We start from the raw sequence: 25833 nt of genomic DNA, 5'->3' as shown, positions 1-25833 counted from the left end.
ATCTGTGTTTGATGATCTACTGACTCCTTTAAGAAACATCTGTGTTTGATGATCTACTGACTCCTTCAAGAAACATCTTTGTTTGATGATCTACTGACTCCTTCAAGAAACATCTGTGTTTGATGATCTACTGACTCCTTTAAGAAACATGTGTTTTATGATCTACTGACTCCTTCAAGAAACATGTGTTTGATGATCTACTGACTCCTTCAAGAAACATCTTTGTTTGATGATCTACTGACTCCTTTAAGAAACATGTGTTTGATGATCTACTGACTCCTTCAAGAAACATGTGTTTGATGATCTACTGACTCCTTCAAGAAACATGTGTGTTTGATGATCTACTGACTCCTTCAAGAAACATGTGTGTTTGATGATCTACTGACTCCTTCAAGAAACATCTGTGTTTGATGATCTACTGACTCCTTCAAGAAACATGTGTGTTTGATGATCTACTGACTCCTTCAAGAAACATGTGTGTTTGATGATCTACTGACTCCTTCAAGAAACATCTGTTTGATGATCTACTGACTCCTTCAAGAAACATCTGTGTTTGATGATCTACTGACTCCTTCAAGAAACATGTGTGTTTGATGATCTACTGACTCCTTCAAGAAACATCTGTGTTTGATGATCTACTGACTCCTTCAAGAAACATGTGTGTTTGATGATCTACTGACTCCTTCAAGAAACATCAGTGTTTGATGATCTACTGACTCCTTCAAGAAACATCTGTGTTTGATGATCTACTGACTCCTTCAAGAAACATCAGTGTTTGATGATCTACTGACTCCTTCAAGAAACATCTGTGTTTGATGATCTACTGACTCCTTCAACAAACATCTGTGTTTGATGATCTACTGACTCCTTCAAGAAACATCTGTGTTTGATGATCTACTGACTCCTTCAAGAAACATCTGTGTTTGATGATCTACTGACTCCTTCAAGAAACATCTGTGTTTGATGATCTACTGACTCCTTCAAGAAACATCAGTGTTTGATGATCTACTGACTCCTTCAAGAAACATCTGTGTTTGATGATCTACTGACTCCTTCAAGAAACATCTGTGTTTGATGATCTACTGACTCCTTCAAGAAACATCAGTGTTTGATGATCTACTGACTCCTTCAAGAAACATCTGTGTTTGATGATCTACTGACTCCTTCAAGAAACATCAGTGTTTGATGATCTACTGACTCCTTCAAGAAACATCTGTGTTTGATGATCTACTGACTCCTTCAAGAAACATCTGTTTGATGATCTACTGACTCCTTCAAGAAACATCTGTGTTTGATGATCTACTGACTCCTTCAAGAAACATGTGTGTTTGATGATCTACTGACTCCTTCAAGAAACATCTGTGTTTGATGATCTACTGACTCCTTCAAGAAACATGTGTGTTTGATGATCTACTGACTCCTTCAAGAAACATCAGTGTTTGATGATCTACTGACTCCTTCAAGAAACATCTGTGTTTGATGATCTACTGACTCCTTCAAGAAACATCAGTGTTTGATGATCTACTGACTCCTTCAAGAAACATCTGTGTTTGATGATCTACTGACTCCTTCAAGAAACATGTGTGTTTGATGATCTACTGACTCCTTCAAGAAACATCTGTGTTTGATGATCTACTGACTCCTTCAAGAAACATCAGTGTTTGATGATCTACTGACTCCTTTAAGAAACATGTGTGTTTGATGATCTACTGACTCCTTCAAGAAACATCTGTGTTTGATGATCTACTGACTCCTTCAAGAAACATCTGTGTTTGATGATCTACTGACTCCTTCAAGACACTTTGATTTGATCTTATCCTTGATTCTCTGAGACTCCTGTGTTGTTCTCAGTTTTATCTTGATCTTTAAAGTATATATTTTATTGAATATTGTTTTGATTGTTAAAGTTCTCTATCAATACAAATTACTTTATCGATGTTCATCTCGACTCGGATGTCAAAGGTTGAAAACTTTTCAAACTGTCATCTAAACTCTTTGTTCCTCCAGGTCAGGAACGAGACCACCTTGATGGATCCCGACAACATGTGGGTCCCGGACGACCCGCCGGCCCCGGAGAAGCCGGCCCTGGACGACTGCGAGCGCATGGGGACCCTGTTCGGGATGTTGAACAAGTGCCTGCGAGGACTGGGCTTCAGCCACATGTACTTTGGTGACAAGGTGGTGGAGCCGGTGCTGGTGGTCTTCTTCTGGCTGCTGCTGTGGTTCTTGGGCATCCAGGCTCTGGGTCTGGTGGGGACTCTGTGCATCATCATCATCTACATCCAGAAGTGACCACAACCAAAGGACATGTTGGGTCAAAGGTCAGCCCAGGACGCCCGTCGTTCCTGTGACTTCACTGGAGTTTGTTACAGAATCGAAGAATGATTTGATTGTTCAGCGTCTGTCGATCCAAAGAGTCTTTCCTTCGAGCACACTTGACTCCTTCAGGGTCAGAGGTCACACTGATGGCTTTTATTTATTTAAAATATATCAGGTACTCTTTAACAAACCGAATAATACACGTGTATCAACTTTTTAAATCTACTGTTGTGATAATTCATCATGAGCAGAATCTTATGTTCCAGGAATATTTGAATATTCTGAGCAGAAAGGAATCAAAAGATGAATAAAACCTTTGTTGGGATCAAACTATGCAGTAAAATCCACACGGTTGTCGTTTCATGCAGTATTACATGACCTTGAAGTCGAATCACTGAACGTGAACTTTATTAACAACAAAACATGAACTTGACAATAAATAAATATGTACATTTGGTTTGTTCATCTGAAGAAAACATCAGTAACGACTCGCGAGACGAGAAGAACCGCGAGAACATTATTATCAACATCATTACAGCGTCAGTATCGACGTCATGGAACTTCTGGAACCTTCTCAGGATCTTCTCAAAACGTTCTTGTGTCAAACACTGGTTGAGCCTCAACATTGGAGCAGATGTTTAACAAAGACTTGTTTGTTGGTCGAGTGGAAACAGTGTCTGATGACAACATTTAAAATAAATAATATTCCATGTCAGGTTTTGTAAACGTTTCTTTCTACAAAACAGTTGAAGGACAAATGATTCAAAGACGGAACCTTCGCTCCTCGACTCAGTGACCGTTGCCGGCCTCCGACAGGACCCGACTGGGCTCCGTGAACCTGGCGGTGCAGATGTAGAAGAGGGCGGGACACGGAACCAGAACCAGCAGCGGCAGGTCCTGGTCCAGCTTGTCCAGCCTGGAGATGGAGATGATGCCGTAGGCGTGGAGCAGCCAGTGGCTGAAGAGAACCACCAGACGCTTCTTCTTCGCCAGAAGGTTCTTGAACGACTGAAAGAGTTGATGCATCACATGTTGATCACATGTTGATCACATGTTGATCACATGTTGATCACATGTTGATCACACACTCGTTATTGATCCATAACCCTCCTGTACCAGGGGTCAAAGTTCATCTTTGTGTTTCTTACCAGATCAAGACTCACAAGAATAACTGAAGCAACACAATCGTCATTAAATCTAAGACACACAACCTTAAGTATAAACGCGAAGGTTGTTTATATGAAGGTGGAAAGAAAGGAGTTGAAGACTCAGGTTCTCATGGAGTGAAGAACAAGATCAGAAGTTAATCACAGAAAAATAAGTTAAAAAAAGTCAATTCTATTTTGATTCAGTCCAGTTTGTACGAGTCTGTTTGAATCTTCAAAACAAGTTGCTTCTGGATGTTTATGAACAATATAAATTCATTTAAGTTGATAAACGATCTACACTCAAAGTACTGATGTTTAAAAATATTGATTCTGTGGGTAAACGATCCTCGGAGGAGTTTTTGATTCAACCAGTCAATCACACACCAGTCGACCAATCAGCTGTCAATCAACTGATGACAGTCTTCACCGGGCGGATCCAGAACCTGCAGCATCTCAGACCCGATCTTGAAGGCTCTGAGCGACACCTCGCGTGACTCACCTGGATCTCAGACGCAGACATGTAGACGGCCAGAGTGAAGAGCGACAGCACCAGGATGATGAAGGGGAAGGCGTAGTCTAGAGACAGCAGTGTTACATTCAAATCCCTCCTGAGTGCAACGTGTCACTCACAGAGCAGTCCTGCGCCGACCGCCTGCAGCACCGTCAGGATCGGGAAGAAGTAGAGCGCGGCGTAGATGCTCTTGAAGCGATCCGACTTGCCCAGTCCACAGGCGATCTTCTTGATCAGCAGGGGGCGCAGCAGCATCATCATGACCAGGCACAGGGCGTAGTAGATCAGAACCATGGTGTAGCTGAAGGTGTAGAAACAAACATGAAGATGACGAGGAGAGACACAGGTGTAGAAACAAACATGAAGATGACGAGGAGAGACACAGGTGTAGAAACAAACATGAAGATGTCGAGGAGAGACACAGGTGTAGAAACAAACATGAAGATGTCGAGGAGAGACACAGGTGTAGAAACAAACATGAAGATGACGAGGAGAGACACAGGTGTAGAAACAAACATGAAGATGACGAGGAGAGACACAGGTGTAGAAACAAACAAACATGAAGATGTCGAGGAGAGACACAGGTGTAGAAACAAACATGAAGATGTCGAGGAGAGACACAGGTGTAGAAACAAACATGAAGATGTCGAGGAGAGACACAGGTGTAGAAACAAACAAACATGAAGATGTCGAGGAGAGACACAGGTGTAGAAACAAACATGAAGATGTCGAGGAGAGACACAGGTGTAGAAACAAACATGAAGATGTCGAGGAGAGACACAGGTGTAGAAACAAACATGAAGATGTCGAGGAGAGACACAGGTGTAGAAACAAACATGAAGATGACGAGGAGAGACACAGGTGTAGAAACAAACATGAAGATGACGAGGAGAGACACAGGTGTAGAAACAAACATGAAGATGTCGAGGAGAGACACAGGTGTAGAAACAAACATGAAGATGTCGAGGAGAGACACAGGTGTAGAAACAAACATGAAGATGACGAGGAGAGACACAGGTGTAGAAACAAACATGAAGATGATGAGGAGAGACACAGGTGTAGAAACAAACATGAAGATGTCGAGGAGAGACACAGGTGTAGAAACAAACATGAAGATGTCGAGGAGAGACACAGGTGTAGAAACAAACATGAAGATGACGAGGAGAGACACAGGTGTAGAAACAAACATGAAGATGACGAGGAGAGACACAGGTGTAGAAACAAACATGAAGATGACGAGGAGAGACACAGGTGTAGAAACAAACATGAAGATGTCGAGGAGAGACACAGGTGTAGAAACAAACATGAAGATGACGAGGAGAGACACAGGTGTAGAAACAAACATGAAGATGTCGAGGAGAGACACAGGTGTAGAAACAAACATGAAGATGTCGAGGAGAGACACAGGTGTAGAAACAAACATGAAGATGACGAGGAGAGACACAGGTGTAGAAACAAACATGAAGATGTCGAGGAGAGACACAGGTGTAGAAACAAACATGAAGATGTCGAGGAGAGACACAGGTGTAGAAACAAACATGAAGATGACGAGGAGAGACACAGGTGTAGAAACAAACATGAAGATGTCGAGGAGAGACACAGGTGTAGAAACAAACATGAAGATGACGAGGAGAGACACAGGTGTAGAAACAAACATGAAGATGTCGAGGAGAGACACAGGTGTAGAAACAAACATGAAGATGACGAGGAGAGACACAGGTGTAGAAACAAACATGAAGATGTCGAGGAGAGACACAGGTGTAGAAACAAACAAACATGAAGATGTCGAGGAGAGACACAGGTGTAGAAACAAACATGAAGATGACGAGGAGAGACACAGGTGTAGAAACAAACATGAAGATGTCGAGGAGAGACACAGGTGTAGAAACAAACATGAAGATGACGAGGAGAGACACAGGTGTAGAAACAAACATGAAGATGTCGAGGAGAGACACAGGTGTAGAAACAAACATGAAGATGTCGAGGAGAGACACAGGTGTAGAAACAAACATGAAGATGACGAGGAGAGACACAGGTGTAGAAACAAACATGAAGATGTCGAGGAGAGACACAGGTGTAGAAACAAACATGAAGATGACGAGGAGAGACACAGGTGTAGAAACAAACATGAAGATGACGAGGAGAGACACAGGTGTAGAAACAAACATGAAGATGACGAGGAGAGACACAGGTGTAGAAACAAACATGAAGATGACGAGGAGAGACACAGGTGTAGAAACAAACATGAAGATGACGAGGAGAGACACAGGTGTAGAAACAAACATGAAGATGACGAGGAGAGACACAGGTGTAGAAACAAACATGAAGATGACGAGGAGAGACACAGGTGTAGAAACAAACATGAAGATGACGAGGAGAGACACAGGTGTAGAAACAAACATGAAGATGTCGAGGAGAGACACAGGTGTAGAAACAAACATGAAGATGACGAGGAGAGACACAGGTGTAGAAACAAACATGAAGATGACGAGGAGAGACACAGGTGTAGAAACAAACATGAAGATGTCGAGGAGAGACACAGGTGTAGAAACAAACATGAAGATGACGAGGAGAGACACAGGTGTAGAAACAAACATGAAGATGACGAGGAGAGACACAGGTGTAGAAACAAACATGAAGATGATGAGGAGAGACACAGGTGTAGAAACAAACATGAAGATGTCGAGGAGAGACACAGGTGTAGAAACAAACATGAAGATGACGAGGAGAGACACAGGTGTAGAAACAAACATGAAGATGTCGAGGAGAGACACAGGTGTAGAAACAAACAAACATGAAGATGTCGAGGAGAGACACAGGTGTAGAAACAAACATGAAGATGACGAGGAGAGACACAGATGTAGAAACAAACATGAAGATGACGAGGAGAGACACAGATGTAGAAACAAACATGAAGATGACGAGGAGAGACACAGGTGTAGAAACAAACATGAAGATGACGAGGAGAGACACAGGTGTAGAAACAAACATGAAGATGTCGAGGAGAGACACAGGTGTAGAAACAAACATGAAGATGACGAGGAGAGACACAGGTGTAGAAACAAACATGAAGATGACGAGGAGAGACACAGGTGTAGAAACAAACATGAAGATGATGAGGAGAGACACAGGTGTAGAAACAAACATGAAGATGTCGAGGAGAGACACAGGTGTAGAAACAAACATGAAGATGACGAGGAGAGACACAGGTGTAGAAACAAACATGAAGATGTCGAGGAGAGACACAGGTGTAGAAACAAACAAACATGAAGATGTCGAGGAGAGACACAGGTGTAGAAACAAACATGAAGATGACGAGGAGAGACACAGGTGTAGAAACAAACATGAAGATGACGAGGAGAGACACAGGTGTAGAAACAAACATGAAGATGACGAGGAGAGACACAGGTGTAGAAACAAACATGAAGATGACGAGGAGAGACACAGATGTAGAAACAAACATGAAGATGACGAGGAGAGACACAGGTGTAGAAACAAACATGAAGATGACGAGGAGAGACACAGGTGTAGAAACAAACATGAAGATGACGAGGAGAGACACAGGTGTAGAAACAAACATGAAGATGTCGAGGAGAGACACAGGTGTAGAAACAAACATGAAGATGACGAGGAGAGACACAGGTGTAGAAACAAACATGAAGATGACGAGGAGAGACACAGGTGTAGAAACAAACATGAAGATGTCGAGGAGAGACACAGGTGTAGAAACAAACATGAAGATGTCGAGGAGAGACACAGGTGTAGAAACAAACATGAAGATGACGAGGAGAGACAGAGGTGTAGAAACAAACATGAAGATGTCGAGGAGAGACACAGGTGTAGAAACAAACATGAAGATGACGAGGAGAGACACAGGTGTAGAAACAAACATGAAGATGTCGAGGAGAGACACAGGTGTAGAAACAAACATGAAGATGTCGAGGAGAGACACAGGTGTAGAAACAAACATGAAGATGTCGAGGAGAGACACAGGTGTAGAAACAAACATGAAGATGACGAGGAGAGACACAGGTGTAGAAACAAACATGAAGATGTCGAGGAGAGACACAGGTGTAGAAACAAACATGAAGATGTCGAGGAGAGACACAGGTGTAGAAACAAACATGAAGATGTCGAGGAGAGACACAGGTGTAGAAACAAACATGAAGATGACGAGGAGAGACACAGATGTAGAAAAAAACATGAAGATGTCGAGGAGAGACACAGGTGTAGAAACAAACATGAAGATGTCGAGGAGAGACACAGGTGTAGAAACAAACATGAAGATGACGAGGAGAGACACAGGTGTAGAAACAAACATGAAGATGTCGAGGAGAGACACAGGTGTAGAAACAAACAAACATGAAGATGACGAGGAAAGACACAGGTGTAGAAACAAACATGAAGATGTCGAGGAGAGACACAGGTGTAGAAACAAACATGAAGATGACGAGGAGAGACACAGGTGTAGAAACAAACATGAAGATGACGAGGAGAGACACAGGTGTAGAAACAAACATGAAGATGTCGAGGAGAGACACAGGTGTAGAAACAAACATGAAGATGACGAGGAGAGACACAGGTGTAGAAACAAACAAACATGAAGATGACGAGGAGAGACACAGGTGTAGAAACAAACATGAAGATGACGAGGAGAGACACAGGTGTAGAAACAAACATGAAGATGACGAGGAGAGACACAGGTGTAGAAACAAACATGAAGATGTCGAGGAGAGACACAGGTGTAGAAACAAACATGAAGATGTCGAGGAGAGACACAGGTGTAGAAACAAACATGAAGATGACGAGGAGAGACACAGGTGTAGAAACAAACATGAAGATGTCGAGGAGAGACACAGGTGTAGAAACAAACATGAAGATGACGAGGAGAGACACAGGTGTAGAAACAAACATGAAGATGTCGAGGAGAGACACAGGTGTAGAAACAAACATGAAGATGTCGAGGAGAGACACAGGTGTAGAAACAAACATGAAGATGACGAGGAGAGACACAGGTGTAGAAACAAACATGAAGATGTCGAGGAGAGACACAGGTGTAGAAACAAACATGAAGATGACGAGGAGAGACACAGGTGTAGAAACAAACATGAAGATGACGAGGAGAGACACAGGTGTAGAAACAAACATGAAGATGACGAGGAGAGACACAGGTGTAGAAACAAACATGAAGATGTCGAGGAGAGACACAGGTGTAGAAACAAACAAACATGAAGATGTCGAGGAGAGACACAGGTGTAGAAACAAACATGAAGATGACGAGGAGAGACACAGGTGTAGAAACAAACATGAAGATGTCGAGGAGAGACACAGGTGTAGAAACAAACATGAAGATGACGAGGAGAGACACAGGTGTAGAAACAAACATGAAGATGTCGAGGAGAGACACAGGTGTAGAAACAAACATGAAGATGACGAGGAGAGACACAGGTGTAGAAACAAACATGAAGATGTCGAGGAGAGACACAGGTGTAGAAACAAACATGAAGATGACGAGGAGAGACACAGGTGTAGAAACAAACATGAAGATGTCGAGGAGAGACACAGGTGTAGAAACAAACATGAAGATGTCGAGGAGAGACACAGGTGTAGAAACAAACATGAAGATGACGAGGAGAGACACAGGTGTAGAAACAAACATGAAGATGTCGAGGAGAGACACAGGTGTAGAAACAAACATGAAGATGACGAGGAGAGACACAGGTGTAGAAACAAACATGAAGATGATGAGGAGAGACACAGGTGTAGAAACAAACATGAAGATGTCGAGGAGAGACACAGGTGTAGAAACAAACATGAAGATGACGAGGAGAGACACAGGTGTAGAAACAAACATGAAGATGTCGAGGAGAGACACAGGTGTAGAAACAAACATGAAGATGACGAGGAGAGACACAGGTGTAGAAACAAACATGAAGATGACGAGGAGAGACACAGGTGTAGAAACAAACATGAAGATGACGAGGAGAGACACAGGTGTAGAAACAAACATGAAGATGACGAGGAGAGACACAGGTGTAGAAACAAACATGAAGATGTCGAGGAGAGACACAGGTGTAGAAACAAACATGAAGATGACGAGGAGAGACACAGGTGTAGAAACAAACATGAAGATGACGAGGAGAGACACAGGTGTAGAAACAAACATGAAGATGACGAGGAGAGACACAGGTGTAGAAACAAACATGAAGATGACGAGGAGAGACACAGGTGTAGAAACAAACATGAAGATGTCGAGGAGAGACACAGGTGTAGAAACAAACATGAAGATGACGAGGAGAGACACAGGTGTAGAAACAAACATGAAGATGTCGAGGAGAGACACAGGTGTAGAAACAAACAAACATGAAGATGTCGAGGAGAGACACAGGTGTAGAAACAAACATGAAGATGACGAGGAGAGACACAGGTGTAGAAACAAACATGAAGATGTCGAGGAGAGACACAGGTGTAGAAACAAACATGAAGATTTCGAGGAGAGACACAGGTGTAGAAACAAACATGAAGATGTCGAGGAGAGACACAGGTGTAGAAACAAACATGAAGATGATGAGGAGAGACACAGGTGTAGAAACAAACATGAAGATGTCGAGGAGAGACACAGGTGTAGAAACAAACATGAAGATTTCGAGGAGAGACACAGGTGTAGAAACAAACATGAAGATGTCGAGGAGAGACACAGGTGTAGAAACAAACATGAAGATGATGAGGAGAGACACAGGTGTAGAAACAAACATGAAGATGTCGAGGAGAGACACAGGTGTAGAAACAAACATGAAGATGTCGAGGAGAGACACAGGTGTAGAAACAAACATGAAGATGACGAGGAGAGACACAGGTGTAGAAACAAACATGAAGATGTCGAGGAGAGACACAGGTGTAGAAACAAACAAACATGAAGATGACGAGGAAAGACACAGGTGTAGAAACAAACATGAAGATGTCGAGGAGAGACACAGGTGTAGAAACAAACATGAAGATGACGAGGAGAGACACAGGTGTAGAAACAAACATGAAGATGTCGAGGAGAGACACAGGTGTAGAAACAAACATGAAGATGACGAGGAGAGACACAGGTGTAGAAACAAACATGAAGATGATGAGGAGAGACACAGGTGTAGAAACAAACATGAAGATGACGAGGAGAGACACAGGTGTAGAAACAAACAAACATGAAGATGACGAGGAGAGACACAGGTGTAGAAACAAACATGAAGATGTCGAGGAGAGACACAGGTGTAGAAACAAACATGAAGATGACGAGGAGAGACACAGGTGTAGAAACAAACATGAAGATGACGAGGAGAGACACAGGTGTAGAAACAAACAAACATGAAGATGACGAGGAGAGACACAGGTGTAGAAACAAACATGAAGATGTCGAGGAGAGACACAGGTGTAGAAACAAACATGAAGATGACGAGGAGAGACACAGGTGTAGAAACAAACAAACATGAAGATGACGAGGAGAGACACAGGTGTAGAAACAAACATGAAGATGTCGAGGAGAGACACAGGTGTAGAAACAAACAAACATGAAGATGACGAGGAGAGACACAGGTGTAGAAACAAACATGAAGATGACGAGGAGAGACACAGGTGTAGAAACAAACATGAAGATGTCGAGGAGAGACACAGGTGTAGAAACAAACATGAAGATGTCGAGGAGAGACACAGGTGTAGAAACAAACAAACATGAAGATGACGAGGAGAGACACAGGTGTAGAAACAAACATGAAGATGACGAGGAGAGACACAGGTGTAGAAACAAACAAACATGAAGATGTCGAGGAGAGACACAGGTGTAGAAACAAACATGAAGATGACGAGGAGAGACACAGGTGTAGAAACAAACATGAAGATGACGAGGAGAGACACAGGTGTAGAAACAAACATGAAGATGACGAGGAGAGACACAGGTGTAGAAACAAACATGAAGATGACGAGGAGAGACACAGGTGTAGAAACAAACATGAAGATGACGAGGAGAGACACAGGTGTAGAAACAAACATGAAGATGTCGAGGAGAGACACAGGTGTAGAAACAAACATGAAGATGTCGAGGAGAGACACAGGTGTAGAAACAAACATGAAGATGACGAGGAGAGACACAGGTGTAGAAACAAACAAACATGAAGATGACGAGGAAAGACACAGGTGTAGAAACAAACATGAAGATGTCGAGGAGAGACACAGGTGTAGAAACAAACATGAAGATGACGAGGAGAGACACAGGTGTAGAAACAAACATGAAGATGACGAGGAGAGACACAGGTGTAGAAACAAACATGAAGATGACGAGGAGAGACACAGGTGTAGAAACAAACATGAAGATGACGAGGAGAGACACAGGTGTAGAAACAAACATGAAGATGTCGAGGAGAGACACAGGTGTAGAAACAAACATGAAGATGACGAGGAGAGACAGAGGTGTAGAAACAAACATGAAGATGATGAGGAGAGACACAGGTGTAGAAACAAACATGAAGATGACGAGGAGAGACACAGGTGTAGAAACAAACATGAAGATGACGAGGAGAGACACAGGTGTAGAAACAAACATGAAGATGTCGAGGAGAGACACAGGTGTAGAAACAAACATGAAGATGACGAGGAGAGACACAGGTGTAGAAACAAACATGAAGATGACGAGGAGAGACACAGGTGTAGAAACAAACATGAAGATGTCGAGGAGAGACACAGGTGTAGAAACAAACATGAAGATGATGAGGAGAGACACAGGTGTAGAAACAAACATGAAGATGACGAGGAGAGACACAGGTGTAGAAACAAACATGAAGATGTCGAGGAGAGACACAGGTGTAGAAACAAACATGAAGATGATGAGGAGAGACACAGGTGTAGAAACAAACATGAAGATGTCGAGGAGAGACACAGGTGTAGAAACAAACATGAAGATGTCGAGGAGAGACACAGGTGTAGAAACAAACATGAAGATGTCGAGGAGAGACACAGGTGTAGAAACAAACAAACATGAAGATGACGAGGAAAGACACAGGTGTAGAAACAAACATGAAGATGACGAGGAGAGACACAGGTGTAGAAACAAACAAACATGAAGATGACGAGGAAAGACACAGGTGTAGAAACAAACAAACATGAAGATGACGAGGAAAGACACAGGTGTAGAAACAAACATGAAGATGACGAGGAGAGACACAGGTGTAGAAACAAACAAACATGAAGATGACGAGGAAAGACACAGGTGTAGAAACAAACATGAAGATGACGAGGAGAGACACAGGTGTAGAAACAAACATGAAGATGACGAGGAGAGACACAGGTGTAGAAACAAACAAACATGAAGATGACGAGGAAAGACACAGGTGTAGAAACAAACATGAAGATGACGAGGAGAGACACAGGTGTAGAAACAAACATGAAGATGTCGAGGAGAGACACAGGTGTAGAAACAAACATGAAGATGACGAGGAGAGACACAGGTGTAGAAACAAACATGAAGATGACGAGGAGAGACACAGGTGTAGAAACAAACATGAAGATGACGAGGAGAGACACAGGTGTAGAAACAAACATGAAGATGACGAGGAGAGACACAGGTGTAGAAACAAACATGAAGATGACGAGGAGAGACACAGGTGTAGAAACAAACATGAAGATGACGAGGAGAGACACAGGTGTAGAAACAAACATGAAGATGACGAGGAGAGACACAGGTGTAGAAACAAACATGAAGATGTCGAGGAGAGACACAGGTGTAGAAACAAACAAACATGAAGATGACGAGGAGAGACACAGGTGTAGAAACAAACATGAAGATGACGAGGAGAGACACAGGTGTAGAAACAAACATGAAGATGACGAGGAGAGACACAGGTGTAGAAACAAACATGAAGATGTCGAGGAGAGACACAGGTGTAGAAACAAACATGAAGATGTCGAGGAGAGACACAGGTGTAGAAACAAACATGAAGATGACGAGGAGAGACAGAGGTGTAGAAACAAACATGAAGATGATGAGGAGAGACACAGGTGTAGAAACAAACATGAAGATGACGAGGAGAGACACAGGTGTAGAAACAAACATGAAGATGACGAGGAGAGACACAGGTGTAGAAACAAACATGAAGATGTCGAGGAGAGACACAGGTGTAGAAACAAACATGAAGATGTCGAGGAGAGACACAGGTGTAGAAACAAACATGAAGATGTCGAGGAGAGACACAGGTGTAGAAACAAACATGAAGATGTCGAGGAGAGACACATGTGTAGAAACAAACATGAAGATGACGAGGAGAGACACAGGTGTAGAAACAAACATGAAGATGACGAGGAGAGACACAGGTGTAGAAACAAACAAACATGAAGATGACGAGGAAAGACACAGGTGTAGAAACAAACATGAAGATGTCGAGGAGAGACACAGGTGTAGAAACAAACATGAAGATGACGAGGAGAGACACAGGTGTAGAAACAAACATGAAGATGACGAGGAGAGACACAGGTGTAGAAACAAACATGAAGATGACGAGGAGAGACACAGGTGTAGAAACAAACATGAAGATGTCGAGGAGAGACACAGGTGTAGAAACAAACATGAAGATGACGAGGAGAGACACAGGTGTAGAAACAAACATGAAGATGACGAGGAGAGACACAGGTGTAGAAACAAACATGAAGATGACGAGGAGAGACACAGGTGTAGAAACAAACATGAAGATGACGAGGAGAGACACAGGTGTAGAAACAAACATGAAGATGTCGAGGAGAGACACAGGTGTAGAAACAAACATGAAGATGTCGAGGAGAGACACAGGTGTAGAAACAAACATGAAGATGACGAGGAGAGACACAGGTGTAGAAACAAACATGAAGATGACGAGGAGAGACACAGGTGTAGAAACAAACATGAAGATGTCGAGGAGAGACACAGGTGTAGAAACAAACATGAAGATGTCGAGGAGAGACACAGGTGTAGAAACAAACATGAAGATGTCGAGGAGAGACACAGGTGTAGAAACAAACATGAAGATGACGAGGAGAGACACAGGTGTAGAAACAAACATGAAGATGACGAGGAGAGACACAGGTGTAGAAACAAACATGAAGATGACGAGGAGAGACACAGGTGTAGAAACAAACAAACATGAAGATGTCGAGGAGAGACACAGGTGTAGAAACAAACAAACATGAAGATGTCGAGGAGAGACACAGGTGTAGAAACAAACATGAAGATGTCGAGGAGAGACACAGGTGTAGAAACAAACATGAAGATGACGAGGAGAGACACAGGTGTAGAAACAAACATGAAGATGACGAGGAGAGACACAGGTGTAGAAACAAACATGAAGATGACGAGGAGAGACACAGGTGTAGAAACAAACATGAAGATGTCGAGGAGAGACACAGGTGTAGAAACAAACAAACATGAAGATGTCGAGGAGAGACACAGGTGTAGAAACAAACAAACATGAAGATGTCGAGGAGAGACACAGGTGTAGAAACAAACATGAAGATGACGAGGAGAGACACAGGTGTAGAAACAAACATGAAGATGTCGAGGAGAGACACAGGTGTAGAAACAAACATGAAGATGTCGAGGAGAGACACAGGTGTAGAAACAAACATGAAGATGACGAGGAGAGACACAGGTGTAGAAACAAACATGAAGATGACGAGGAGAGACACAGGTGTAGAAACAAACAAACATGAAGATGTCGAGGAGAGACACAGGTGTAGAAACAAACATGAAGATGACGAGGAGAGACACAGGTGTAGAAACAAACATGAAGATGTCGAGGAGAGACACAGGTGTAGAAACAAACATGAAGATGACGAGGAGAGACACAGGTGTAGAAACAAACATGAAGATGACGAGGAGAGACACAGGTGTAGAAACAAACATGAAGATGACGAGGAGAGACACAGGTGTAGAAACAAACATGAAGATGACGAGGAGAGACACAGGTGTAGAAACAAACATGAAGATGTCGAGGAGAGACACAGGTGTAGAAACAAACATGAAGATGTCGAGGAGAGACACAGGTGTAGAAACAAACATGAAGATGACGAGGAGAGACACAGGTGTAGAAACAAACATGAAGATGACGAGGAGAGACACAGGTGTAGAAACAAACAAACATGAAGATGACGAGGAAAGACACAGGTGTAGAAACAAACATGAAGATGACGAGGAGAGACACAGGTGTAGAAACAAACATGAAGATGACGAGGAGAGACACAGGTGTAGAAACAAACATGAAGATGACGAGGAGAGACACAGGTGTAGAAACAAACAAACATGAAGATGACGAGGAGAGACACAGGTGTAGAAACAAACATGAAGATGTCGAGGAGAGACACAGGTGTAGAAACAAACATGAAGATGTCGAGGAGAGACACAGGTGTAGAAACAAACATGAAGATGTCGAGGAGAGACACAGGTGTAGAAACAAACATGAAGATGTCGAGGAGAGACACAGGTGTAGAAACAAACATGAAGATGACGAGGAGAGACACAGGTGTAGAAACAAACATGAAGATGACGAGGAGAGACACAGGTGTAGAAACAAACATGAAGATGACGAGGAGAGACACAGGTGTAGAAACAAACATGAAGATGACGAGGAGAGACACAGGTGTAGAAACAAACATGAAGATGATGAGGAGAGACACAGGTGTAGAAACAAACATGAAGATGACGAGGAGAGACACAGGTGTAGAAACAAACATGAAGATGACGAGGAGAGACACAGGTGTAGAAACAAACATGAAGATGACGAGGAGAGACACAGGTGTAGAAACAAACATGAAGATGTCGAGGAGAGACACAGGTGTAGAAACAAACATGAAGATGACGAGGAGAGACACAGGTGTAGAAACAAACATGAAGATGACGAGGAGAGACACAGGTGTAGAAACAAACATGAAGATGTCGAGGAGAGACACAGGTGTAGAAACAAACATGAAGATGTCGAGGAGAGACACAGGTGTAGAAACAAACAAACATGAAGATGACGAGGAGAGACACAGGTGTAGAAACAAACATGAAGATGTCGAGGAGAGACACAGGTGTAGAAACAAACATGAAGATGACGAGGAGAGACACAGGTGTAGAAACAAACATGAAGATGACGAGGAGAGACACAGGTGTAGAAACAAACAAACATGAAGATGACGAGGAAAGACACAGGTGTAGAAACAAACATGAAGATGACGAGGAGAGACACAGGTGTAGAAACAAACATGAAGATGACGAGGAGAGACACAGGTGTAGAAACAAACATGAAGATGACGAGGAGAGACACAGGTGTAGAAACAAACATGAAGATGACGAGGAGAGACACAGGTGTAGAAACAAACATGAAGATGACGAGGAGAGACACAGGTGTAGAAACAAACATGAAGATGACGAGGAGAGACACAGGTGTAGAAACAAACATGAAGATGTCGAGGAGAGACACAGGTGTAGAAACAAACATGAAGATGTCGAGGAGAGACACAGGTGTAGAAACAAACATGAAGATGACGAGGAGAGACACAGGTGTAGAAACAAACATGAAGATGTCGAGGAGAGACACAGGTGTAGAAACAAACATGAAGATGACGAGGAGAGACACAGGTGTAGAAACAAACATGAAGATGACGAGGAGAGACACAGGTGTAGAAACAAACATGAAGATGACGAGGAGAGACACAGGTGTAGAAACAAACATGAAGATGACGAGGAGAGACACAGGTGTAGAAACAAACATGAAGATGACGAGGAGAGACACAGGTGTAGAAACAAACATGAAGATGACGAGGAGAGACACAGGTGTAGAAACAAACATGAAGATGACGAGGAGAGACACAGGTGTAGAAACAAACATGAAGATGACGAGGAGAGACACAGGTGTAGAAACAAACATGAAGATGACGAGGAGAGACACAGGTGTAGAAACAAACATGAAGATGACGAGGAGAGACACAGGTGTAGAAACAAACATGAAGATGTCGAGGAGAGACACAGGTGTAGAAACAAACAAACATGAAGATGACGAGGAGAGACACAGGTGTAGAAACAAACATGAAGATGACGAGGAGAGACACAGGTGTAGAAACAAACATGAAGATGACGAGGAGAGACACAGGTGTAGAAACAAACAAACATGAAGATGACGAGGAGAGACACAGGTGTAGAAACAAACACACACATGAAGCTGGTAAGACTCACAGTGGATACACAGCCTCCTGTGTGCAGTGCAGTGTGTTGATATAGTCTGGACTAGGATTGTACAACATTGTGTACCAGTCTGACAACATCTGAACTCGACACGAACGGATCGTCAGGAACCCAACGGGCTCCGTCAGGAGAAGAGTCACCACTGCAGAAACACTGCTCTCCGTCATGGCAGTGATGTGCTGCAGGAGAGCGCTGGAGCTGGAGACACATGTTTGTTCATTTTAGTGTAACCACTGCTCGCTGGAGAGACATGTTTGTTCATTTAAGTGTAACCACTGCTCGCTGGAGAGACATGTTTGTTCATTTTAGTGTAACCACTGCTCGCTGGAGACACATGTTTGTTCATTTTAGTGTAACCACTGCTCGCTGGAGAGACATGTTTGTTCATTTTAGTGTAACCACTGCAGAAACACTGCTCGCTGGAGCTGAAGACTCAAACACATGTTCTCACGTCGACTTATCTGTTCTTTAGAGACAAACATGTTTGTTCATTTTAATGCAGCGACTGGAGCTCAGTTGTCTTCGTCCAAAAATACACTTGAAACATCCAGACACCTTCAAACTGTCGCGTCCTCCTGATCTGAAGCCTCCACGTTCTTAACAAGTTCAAGTCTCTGCTGCGTCAGTGACGTCGATTGAAAGACTGAACACACAGTTTGAAGGTATTTGAATGTTTTTTAGTGTTTTTGGAGGAAGAAAGTTCATATAACGTGTGTGTTTAACCACAAATAGACGCAGCAACATAACTGACACCAGAGTTGAAATATCACGACAACACACGCACCTCTTCTTGCCAGAGTACCACTCGATGAAGAACCAGTGCAGCACCAGAGGCAACATGGCCATGAAGCCCAGGTACAGCCAGTCGTAGAGTTCTGGGGTCTCGCTGCAGCGCTCGCACACGTTCTGGATGTTAGCGCGATCTCCACGAGGACACACCTGGTGAACACACACACAACCTGGTGAACACACACACACCTGGTGAACACACACACACCTGGTGAACACACACACACCTCGTGAACACACACACACACCTGGTGAACACACACACACACCTGGTGAACACACACACACACACACCTGGTGAACACACACACACACCTGGTGAACACACACACCTGGTGAACACACACACCTCGTGAACACACACACACACACACCTGGTGAACACACACACACACACACCTGGTGAACACACACACACACACCTGGTGAACACACACACCTGGTGAACACACACACACACACCTGGTGAACACACACACACACACCTGGTCAACACACACACACCTGGTCAACACACACACACCTGGTGAACACACACACACACACCTGGTGAACACACACACACCTCCTGCTCCTCAAATCACACCAGTCTTCTGTGAAGCTGACAGCAATGCATTGTTGAGATTTTTCATTGACAAAATTAAATTGATCAAAGAGAAAATCTCTCTTTTGTTTGGAACCCCTACTGTCTCTGAGCCCCTCTCCTCCTCTTGGTCCTCCTTCACTGCTGTATCTTTGGGTGATATTTCGGCACTAGTGAACAAGATGAAACCCTCCTCTTGCTCAGATGACGTCCTTCCGTGTAGGCTTTTTATCAAAGTATTTGATGTAATTGGCCCCTGGGTTACCAATATGGTGAACCTCTCCCTTTCCACAGGGGTTTTTAATGCATTTAAACCATTGTGGAGCCTCTGCTCAAAAAACCAGGCTTAGACCCAACTGACCTCAGTAATTTCAGACCTATTTCTAAGCTCCCTTTCTTGTCCAAGATCTTGGAGAAGGTTGTGTCTGAGCAGCTGTTCCTGGATCAGAGCGACATCCATGAGAAGTTTCAGTCTGGCTTCCGTAAACATCACTCTACGGAGACAGCTTTATTGATAGTGTCCAGTGACATCATGTCGGCTGATTCTGGTAAATTCACTGTTCTGGTTCTGTTGGATCTGTCCTCAGCCTTTGAAACAGTTGAACCAGATCCTGCTGAGAAGACTGAGGGATGAAGACTGTCTGGGTCTGTGTTAGAATGGTTCTCATCTTACCTTCTGGGCGCAGTTTTAGTGTATCTGCCAATCAAATGAGGTCTGAATCGGCAGATCTGTTGTGTGGAGTCCCTCAAGGTTCTGTTCTGGGTCCTTTATTGTTTTTGCTGTACTTGATTCCCCTCGGTAAAATCATTCAGAGATTTCCAGATGTTTCTTATCACATGTTTGCTGATGACATCCAGCTCTACTGCTCTGTTGATCAACTGATCCCCAGAGGCTGAACTTAGTCAATTGTTGCTAGAAATCAAACAATGAGTGAAAACACTTTGAAGCTAAATGTGGACAAAACTGAAACACTGGTGATTGTTGATGAAAAGATTCCAGGGTTGAGTCAGAACTTGAGTGACTTATGTCAGTCTGTCAAACTGAGCCTGAGAAACCTGGGTGTTGTATTTGATAAAGACATGTCTCTTGTTCGACACTGAAGAAAACTGACCAGAAACTGTTCAACTGAGAAAAATCTCTAAACTTAGGAAAATGTTGTCGGAACATGATCTGGATCTTATAATCCATGCGTTTGTTTCTTCTCGTCTGGACTATTGTAACAGTTTGTTTTCATGTCTTAACAAGAAGGATCGTCTCGCCTGCAGTTGATTCAGAACTCTGAGCCGCTCTAGTAGAAGAACTCACATTTCTCCTTCAAACTCTTCACTGGCTTCCAGTTTCTTTCAGGATCAACTTTAAAATTCTGGTTCTTACTTTCAGATCTATTCATGGTCAGACCTTCATGATCTGATCCAGACTTACACCCCAGCTCGGGCTCTGAGGTCTGTGGATCAGAATCTACTTATGGTTCCACGCACACGACTCAGGACCAGAGGAGAGAAATCTTTTCAGGCTGTTGCTCCTAAGCTTTGGAACGATCTTCTCTCTCTTTGCGCTTGATGAAGTCTACTGACTCCTTCAAGAAACATGTGTGTTTGATGATCTACTGACTCCTTCAAGAAACATGTGTGTTTGATGATCTACTGACTCCTTCAAGAAACATCTGTGTTTGATGATCTACTGACTCCTTCAAGAAACATGTGTGTTTGATGATCTACTGACTCCTTCAAGAAACATGTGTGTTTGATGATCTACTGACTCCTTCAAGAAACATCTGTGTTTGATGATCTACTGACTCCTTCAAGAAACATGTGTGTTTGATGATCTACTGACTCCTTCAAGAAACATCTGTGTTTGATGATCTACTGACTCCTTCAAGAAACATTTGTGTTTGATGATCTACTGACTCCTTCAAGAAACATGTGTGTTTGATGATCTACTGACTCCTTCAAGAAACATGTGTGTTTGATGATCTACTGACTCCTTTAAGAAACATCTGTGTTTGATGATCTACTGACTCCTTCAAGAAACATCTGTGTTTGATGATCTACTGACTCCTTCAAGAAACATGTGTGTTTGATGATCTACTGACTCCTTTAAGAAACATCTGTGTTTGATGATCTACTGACTCCTTCAAGAAACATTAGGTTTGATGATCTACTGACTCCTTCAAGAAACATCTGTGTTTGATGATCTACTGACTCCTTCAAGAAACATTAGGTTTGATGATCTACTGACTCCTTCAAGAAACATTTGTGTTTGATGATCTACTGACTCCTTCAAGAAACATGTGTGTTTGATGATCTACTGACTCCTTCAAGAAACATGTGTGTTTGATGATCTACTGACTCCTTCAAGAAACATGTGTTTGATGATCTACTGACTCCTTCAAGAAACATCTGTGTTTGATGATCTACTGACTCCTTCAAGAAACATGTGTGTTTGATGATCTACTGACTCCTTCAAGAAACATGTGTGTTTGATGATCTACTGACTCCTTTAAGAAACATCTGTGTTTGATGATCTACTGACTCCTTCAAGAAACATCTGTGTTTGATGATCTACTGACTCCTTCAAGAAACATGTGTGTTTGATGATCTACTGACTCCTTTAAGAAACATCTGTGTTTGATGATCTACTGACTCCTTCAAGAAACATGTCTGTTTGATGATCTACTGACTCCTTCAAGAAACATCTGTGTTTGATGATCTACTGACTCCTTCAAGAAACATTTGTGTTTGATGATCTACTGACTCCTTCAAGAAACATGTGTGTTTGATGATCTACTGACTCCTTCAAGAAACATTTGTGTTTGATGATCTACTGACTCCTTCAAGAAACATGTGTGTTTGATGATCTACTGACTCCTTCAAGAAACATGTGTGTTTGATGATCTACTGACTCCTTCAAGAAACATGTGTGTTTGATGATCTACTGACTCCTTCAAGAAACATGTGTGTTTGATGATCTACTGACTCCTTCAAGAAACATCTGTGTTTGATGATCTACTGACTCCTTCAAGAAACATGTGTGTTTGATGATCTACTGACTCCTTCAAGAAACATCTGTGTTTGATGATCTACTGACTCCTTCAAGAAACATGTGTGTTTGATGATCTACTGACTCCTTCAAGAAACATCTGTGTTTGATGATCTACTGACTCCTTTAAGAAACATCTGTGTTTGATGATCTACTGACTCCTTTAAGAAACATCTGTGTTTGATGATCTACTGACTCCTTCAAGAAACATCTGTGTTTGATGATCTACTGACTCCTTTAAGAAACATCGGTGTTTGATGATCTACTGACTCCTTCAAGAAACATCTGTGTTTGATGATCTACTGACTCCTTCAAGAAACATCTGTGTTTGATGATCTACTGACTCCTTCAAGAAACATGTGTGTTTGATGATCTATTGACTCCTTCAAGAAACATCTGTGTTTGATGAGCTTGTTTAAGCGCTTTGTGACCCTGGTCTGGAAAACCGCTATATAAATAAATATTACTTACTTACTTACTTACTTACGCCTGGTGAACACACACACACCTGGTGAACACACACACAGACACAGACACACCTGGTCAACACACACACACACACACCTGGTGAACACACACACACACCTGGTGAACACACACACACACACCTGGTGAACACACACACACACCTGGTGAACACACACACACACCTGGTGAACACACACACACACACCTGGTGAACACACACACCTGGTGAACCCACACACACACCTGGTCAACACACACACATGGTCAACACACACACCTGGTGAACACACACACCTGGTGAACACACACACCTGGTGAACACACACACCTGGTGAACACACACACACACATGGTCAACACACACACCTGGTGAACACACACACACCTGGTCAACACACACACACCTGGTGAACACACACACACACATGGTCAACACACACACCTGGTGAACACACACACACCTGGTGAACACACACACACCTGGTGAACACACACACACATGGTCAACACACACACACCTGGTGAACACACACACACCTGGTGAACACACACACACATGGTCAACACACACACACCTGGTGAACACACACACACACATGGTCAACACACACACCTGGTGAACACACACACCTGGTGAACACACACACACACACCTGGTCAACACACACACACCTGGTCAACACACACACACACACACACACACCTGGTCAACACACACACACACACCTGGTCAACACACACACCTGGTCAACACACACACCTAGTCAACACACACACACACACACCTGGTCAACACACACACACGCACACCTGGTCAACACACACACACCTGGTCAACACACACACACCTGGTCAACACACACACACCTGGTCAACACACACACCTGGTCAACACACACACACCTGGTCAACACACACACACCTGGTCAACACACACACACACACACACACACACCTGGTCAACACACACACACACACCTGGTCAACACACACACCTGGTCAACACACACACCTAGTCAACACACACACACACACACACCTGGTCAACACACACACACGCACACCTGGTCAACACACACACACCTGGTCAACACACACACCTGGTCAACACACACACCTGGTGAACACACACACCTGGTGAACACACACACCTGGTGAACACACACACCTGGTGAACACACACACCTGGTGAACACACACACCTGGTCAACACACACACCTAGTCAACACACACACACGCACACCTGGTCAACACACACACCTGGTGAACACACACACCTGGTGAACACACACACCTGGTCAACACACACACCTGGTCAACACACACACCTGGTCAACACACACACCTAGTCAACACACACACACACACCTGGTCAACACACACACCTGGTCAACACACACACCTAGTCAACACACACACCTAGTCAACACACACGCACGCACACACACCTGGTCAACACACACACACCTGGCGAACACACACACCTGGTCAACACACACACACACACACACACACCTGGTCAACACACACACACACACCTGGTCAACACACACACCTGGTCAACACACACACCTAGTCAACACACACACACGCACACCTGGTCAACACACACACACCTGGTCAACACACACACCTGGTGAACACACACACCTGGTCAACACACACACCTGGTCAACACACACACCTGGTCAACACACACACCTGGTGAACACACACACCTGGTGAACACACACACACCTGGTGAACACACACACACACACCTGGTGAACACACACACACCTGGTGAACACACACACACACACCTGGTGAACACACACACCTGGTGAACACACACACCTGGTGAACACACACACACCTGGTGAACACACACACACACATGGTGAACACACACACCTGGTGAACACACACACCTGGTGAACACACACACCTCGTCCTTCACACAGTCAAGCACACACACAAACACTCACGCCACACTCGCCCTCCACGGATCCGTTGACCATCATCCTGCCGCAGTAGAGTCCTGGACATGTTGAGCTCATGGCTACAGCTGAAACACAACATCTGTGTAGTTATACGAGGAGCTTCATTCTCTGACGTGTAGTTTTATATATACGTTTATTTTCCTGGAATCATGACAAAATATATCACACCATAGAAACCACGCACACACACGTGTGTGTTTATACAAGTACACACACACATACACACACATACGTGTGCGTTTATACAAGTACACACACACATATGTGTGCGTTTATACAAGTACACACACACATACGTGTGCGTTTATACAAGTACACACACACATACGTGTGCGTTTATACAAGTACACACACACATACGTGTGCGTTTATACAAGTACACACACACACATACGTGTGCGTTTATACAAGTACACACACATACGTGTGCGTGTATACAAGTACACACACATACGTGTGCGTGTATACAAGTACACACACACGTGTGTGTTTATACAAGTACACACACATACGTGTGCGTGTATACAAGTACACACACATACGTGTGCGTGTATACAAGTACACACACACACACATAGATTGTTATAAATACGATCATATTTATAAAAATAAACACAAGTAAAAGTAATAAAGACATCATTTCAATGTTTCTCTGACTCGACAGACGGAAGAGATACGAACCCATTTTATCCATAAACGAGCAAAGCTGGAGAAAAATAAGATCAAACCGGAAACGTATACAAGCATCAGACGGAAGTACTTTTCTTC

General features: G+C 43.3%; 2 protein-coding genes across 2 annotated transcripts in view; one reads left to right on the top strand and one right to left on the bottom strand.

Annotated features, from left to right (window-relative positions):
* fam241a (family with sequence similarity 241 member A) overlaps window positions 1–3034 on the top strand; it is a 4384-nt gene extending 1350 nt beyond the window's left edge. The window contains exon 2 of the mRNA XM_087779985.1: window positions 2008–3034. Within this exon, the coding sequence (XP_087636111.1) occupies window positions 2008–2292 (285 nt within the window). The 3' untranslated portion in view covers window positions 2293–3034. The remainder of the gene's footprint in view (window positions 1–2007) is intronic.
* jkamp (jnk1/mapk8 associated membrane protein) lies at window positions 2711–25833 on the bottom strand. The gene is made up of 7 exons (XM_087779984.1): window positions 25747–25833; window positions 25051–25130; window positions 18987–19141; window positions 18194–18400; window positions 4098–4279; window positions 3967–4043; window positions 2711–3327 (listed from the first exon to the last, which is right to left on the bottom strand). Exons 1-7 carry the CDS (start codon window positions 25757–25759, stop codon window positions 3109–3111), a joined length of 933 nt encoding a protein of 310 aa, XP_087636110.1. The 5' UTR covers window positions 25760–25833; the 3' UTR covers window positions 2711–3108.

The sequence above is a fragment of the Callionymus lyra genome, chromosome 18 (assembly GCF_982586985.1).
Source record: "Callionymus lyra chromosome 18, fCalLyr1.hap1.1, whole genome shotgun sequence".
NCBI classification, from domain to species: Eukaryota; Metazoa; Chordata; class Actinopteri; order Syngnathiformes; family Callionymidae; genus Callionymus; species Callionymus lyra.
Note: the sequence above shows the minus strand (reverse complement) of the source record. Positions and strands in the feature narration are given on the sequence as shown.

What these genes read in the sequence shown, in the direction of transcription:
- jkamp (XM_087779984.1), bottom strand. An exon ending in CAGGAGGCTGTGTATCCACT is followed by an intron (nt 4,280 to 18,193) that starts GTGAGTCTTACC and finishes CTACACCTTCAG; the next exon opens with CTACACCATGGTTCTGATCT. An exon ending in TGTCTGCGTCTGAGATCCAG is followed by an intron (nt 3,328 to 3,966) that starts GTGAGTCACGCG and finishes CAACTCTTTCAG; the next exon opens with TCGTTCAAGAACCTTCTGGC.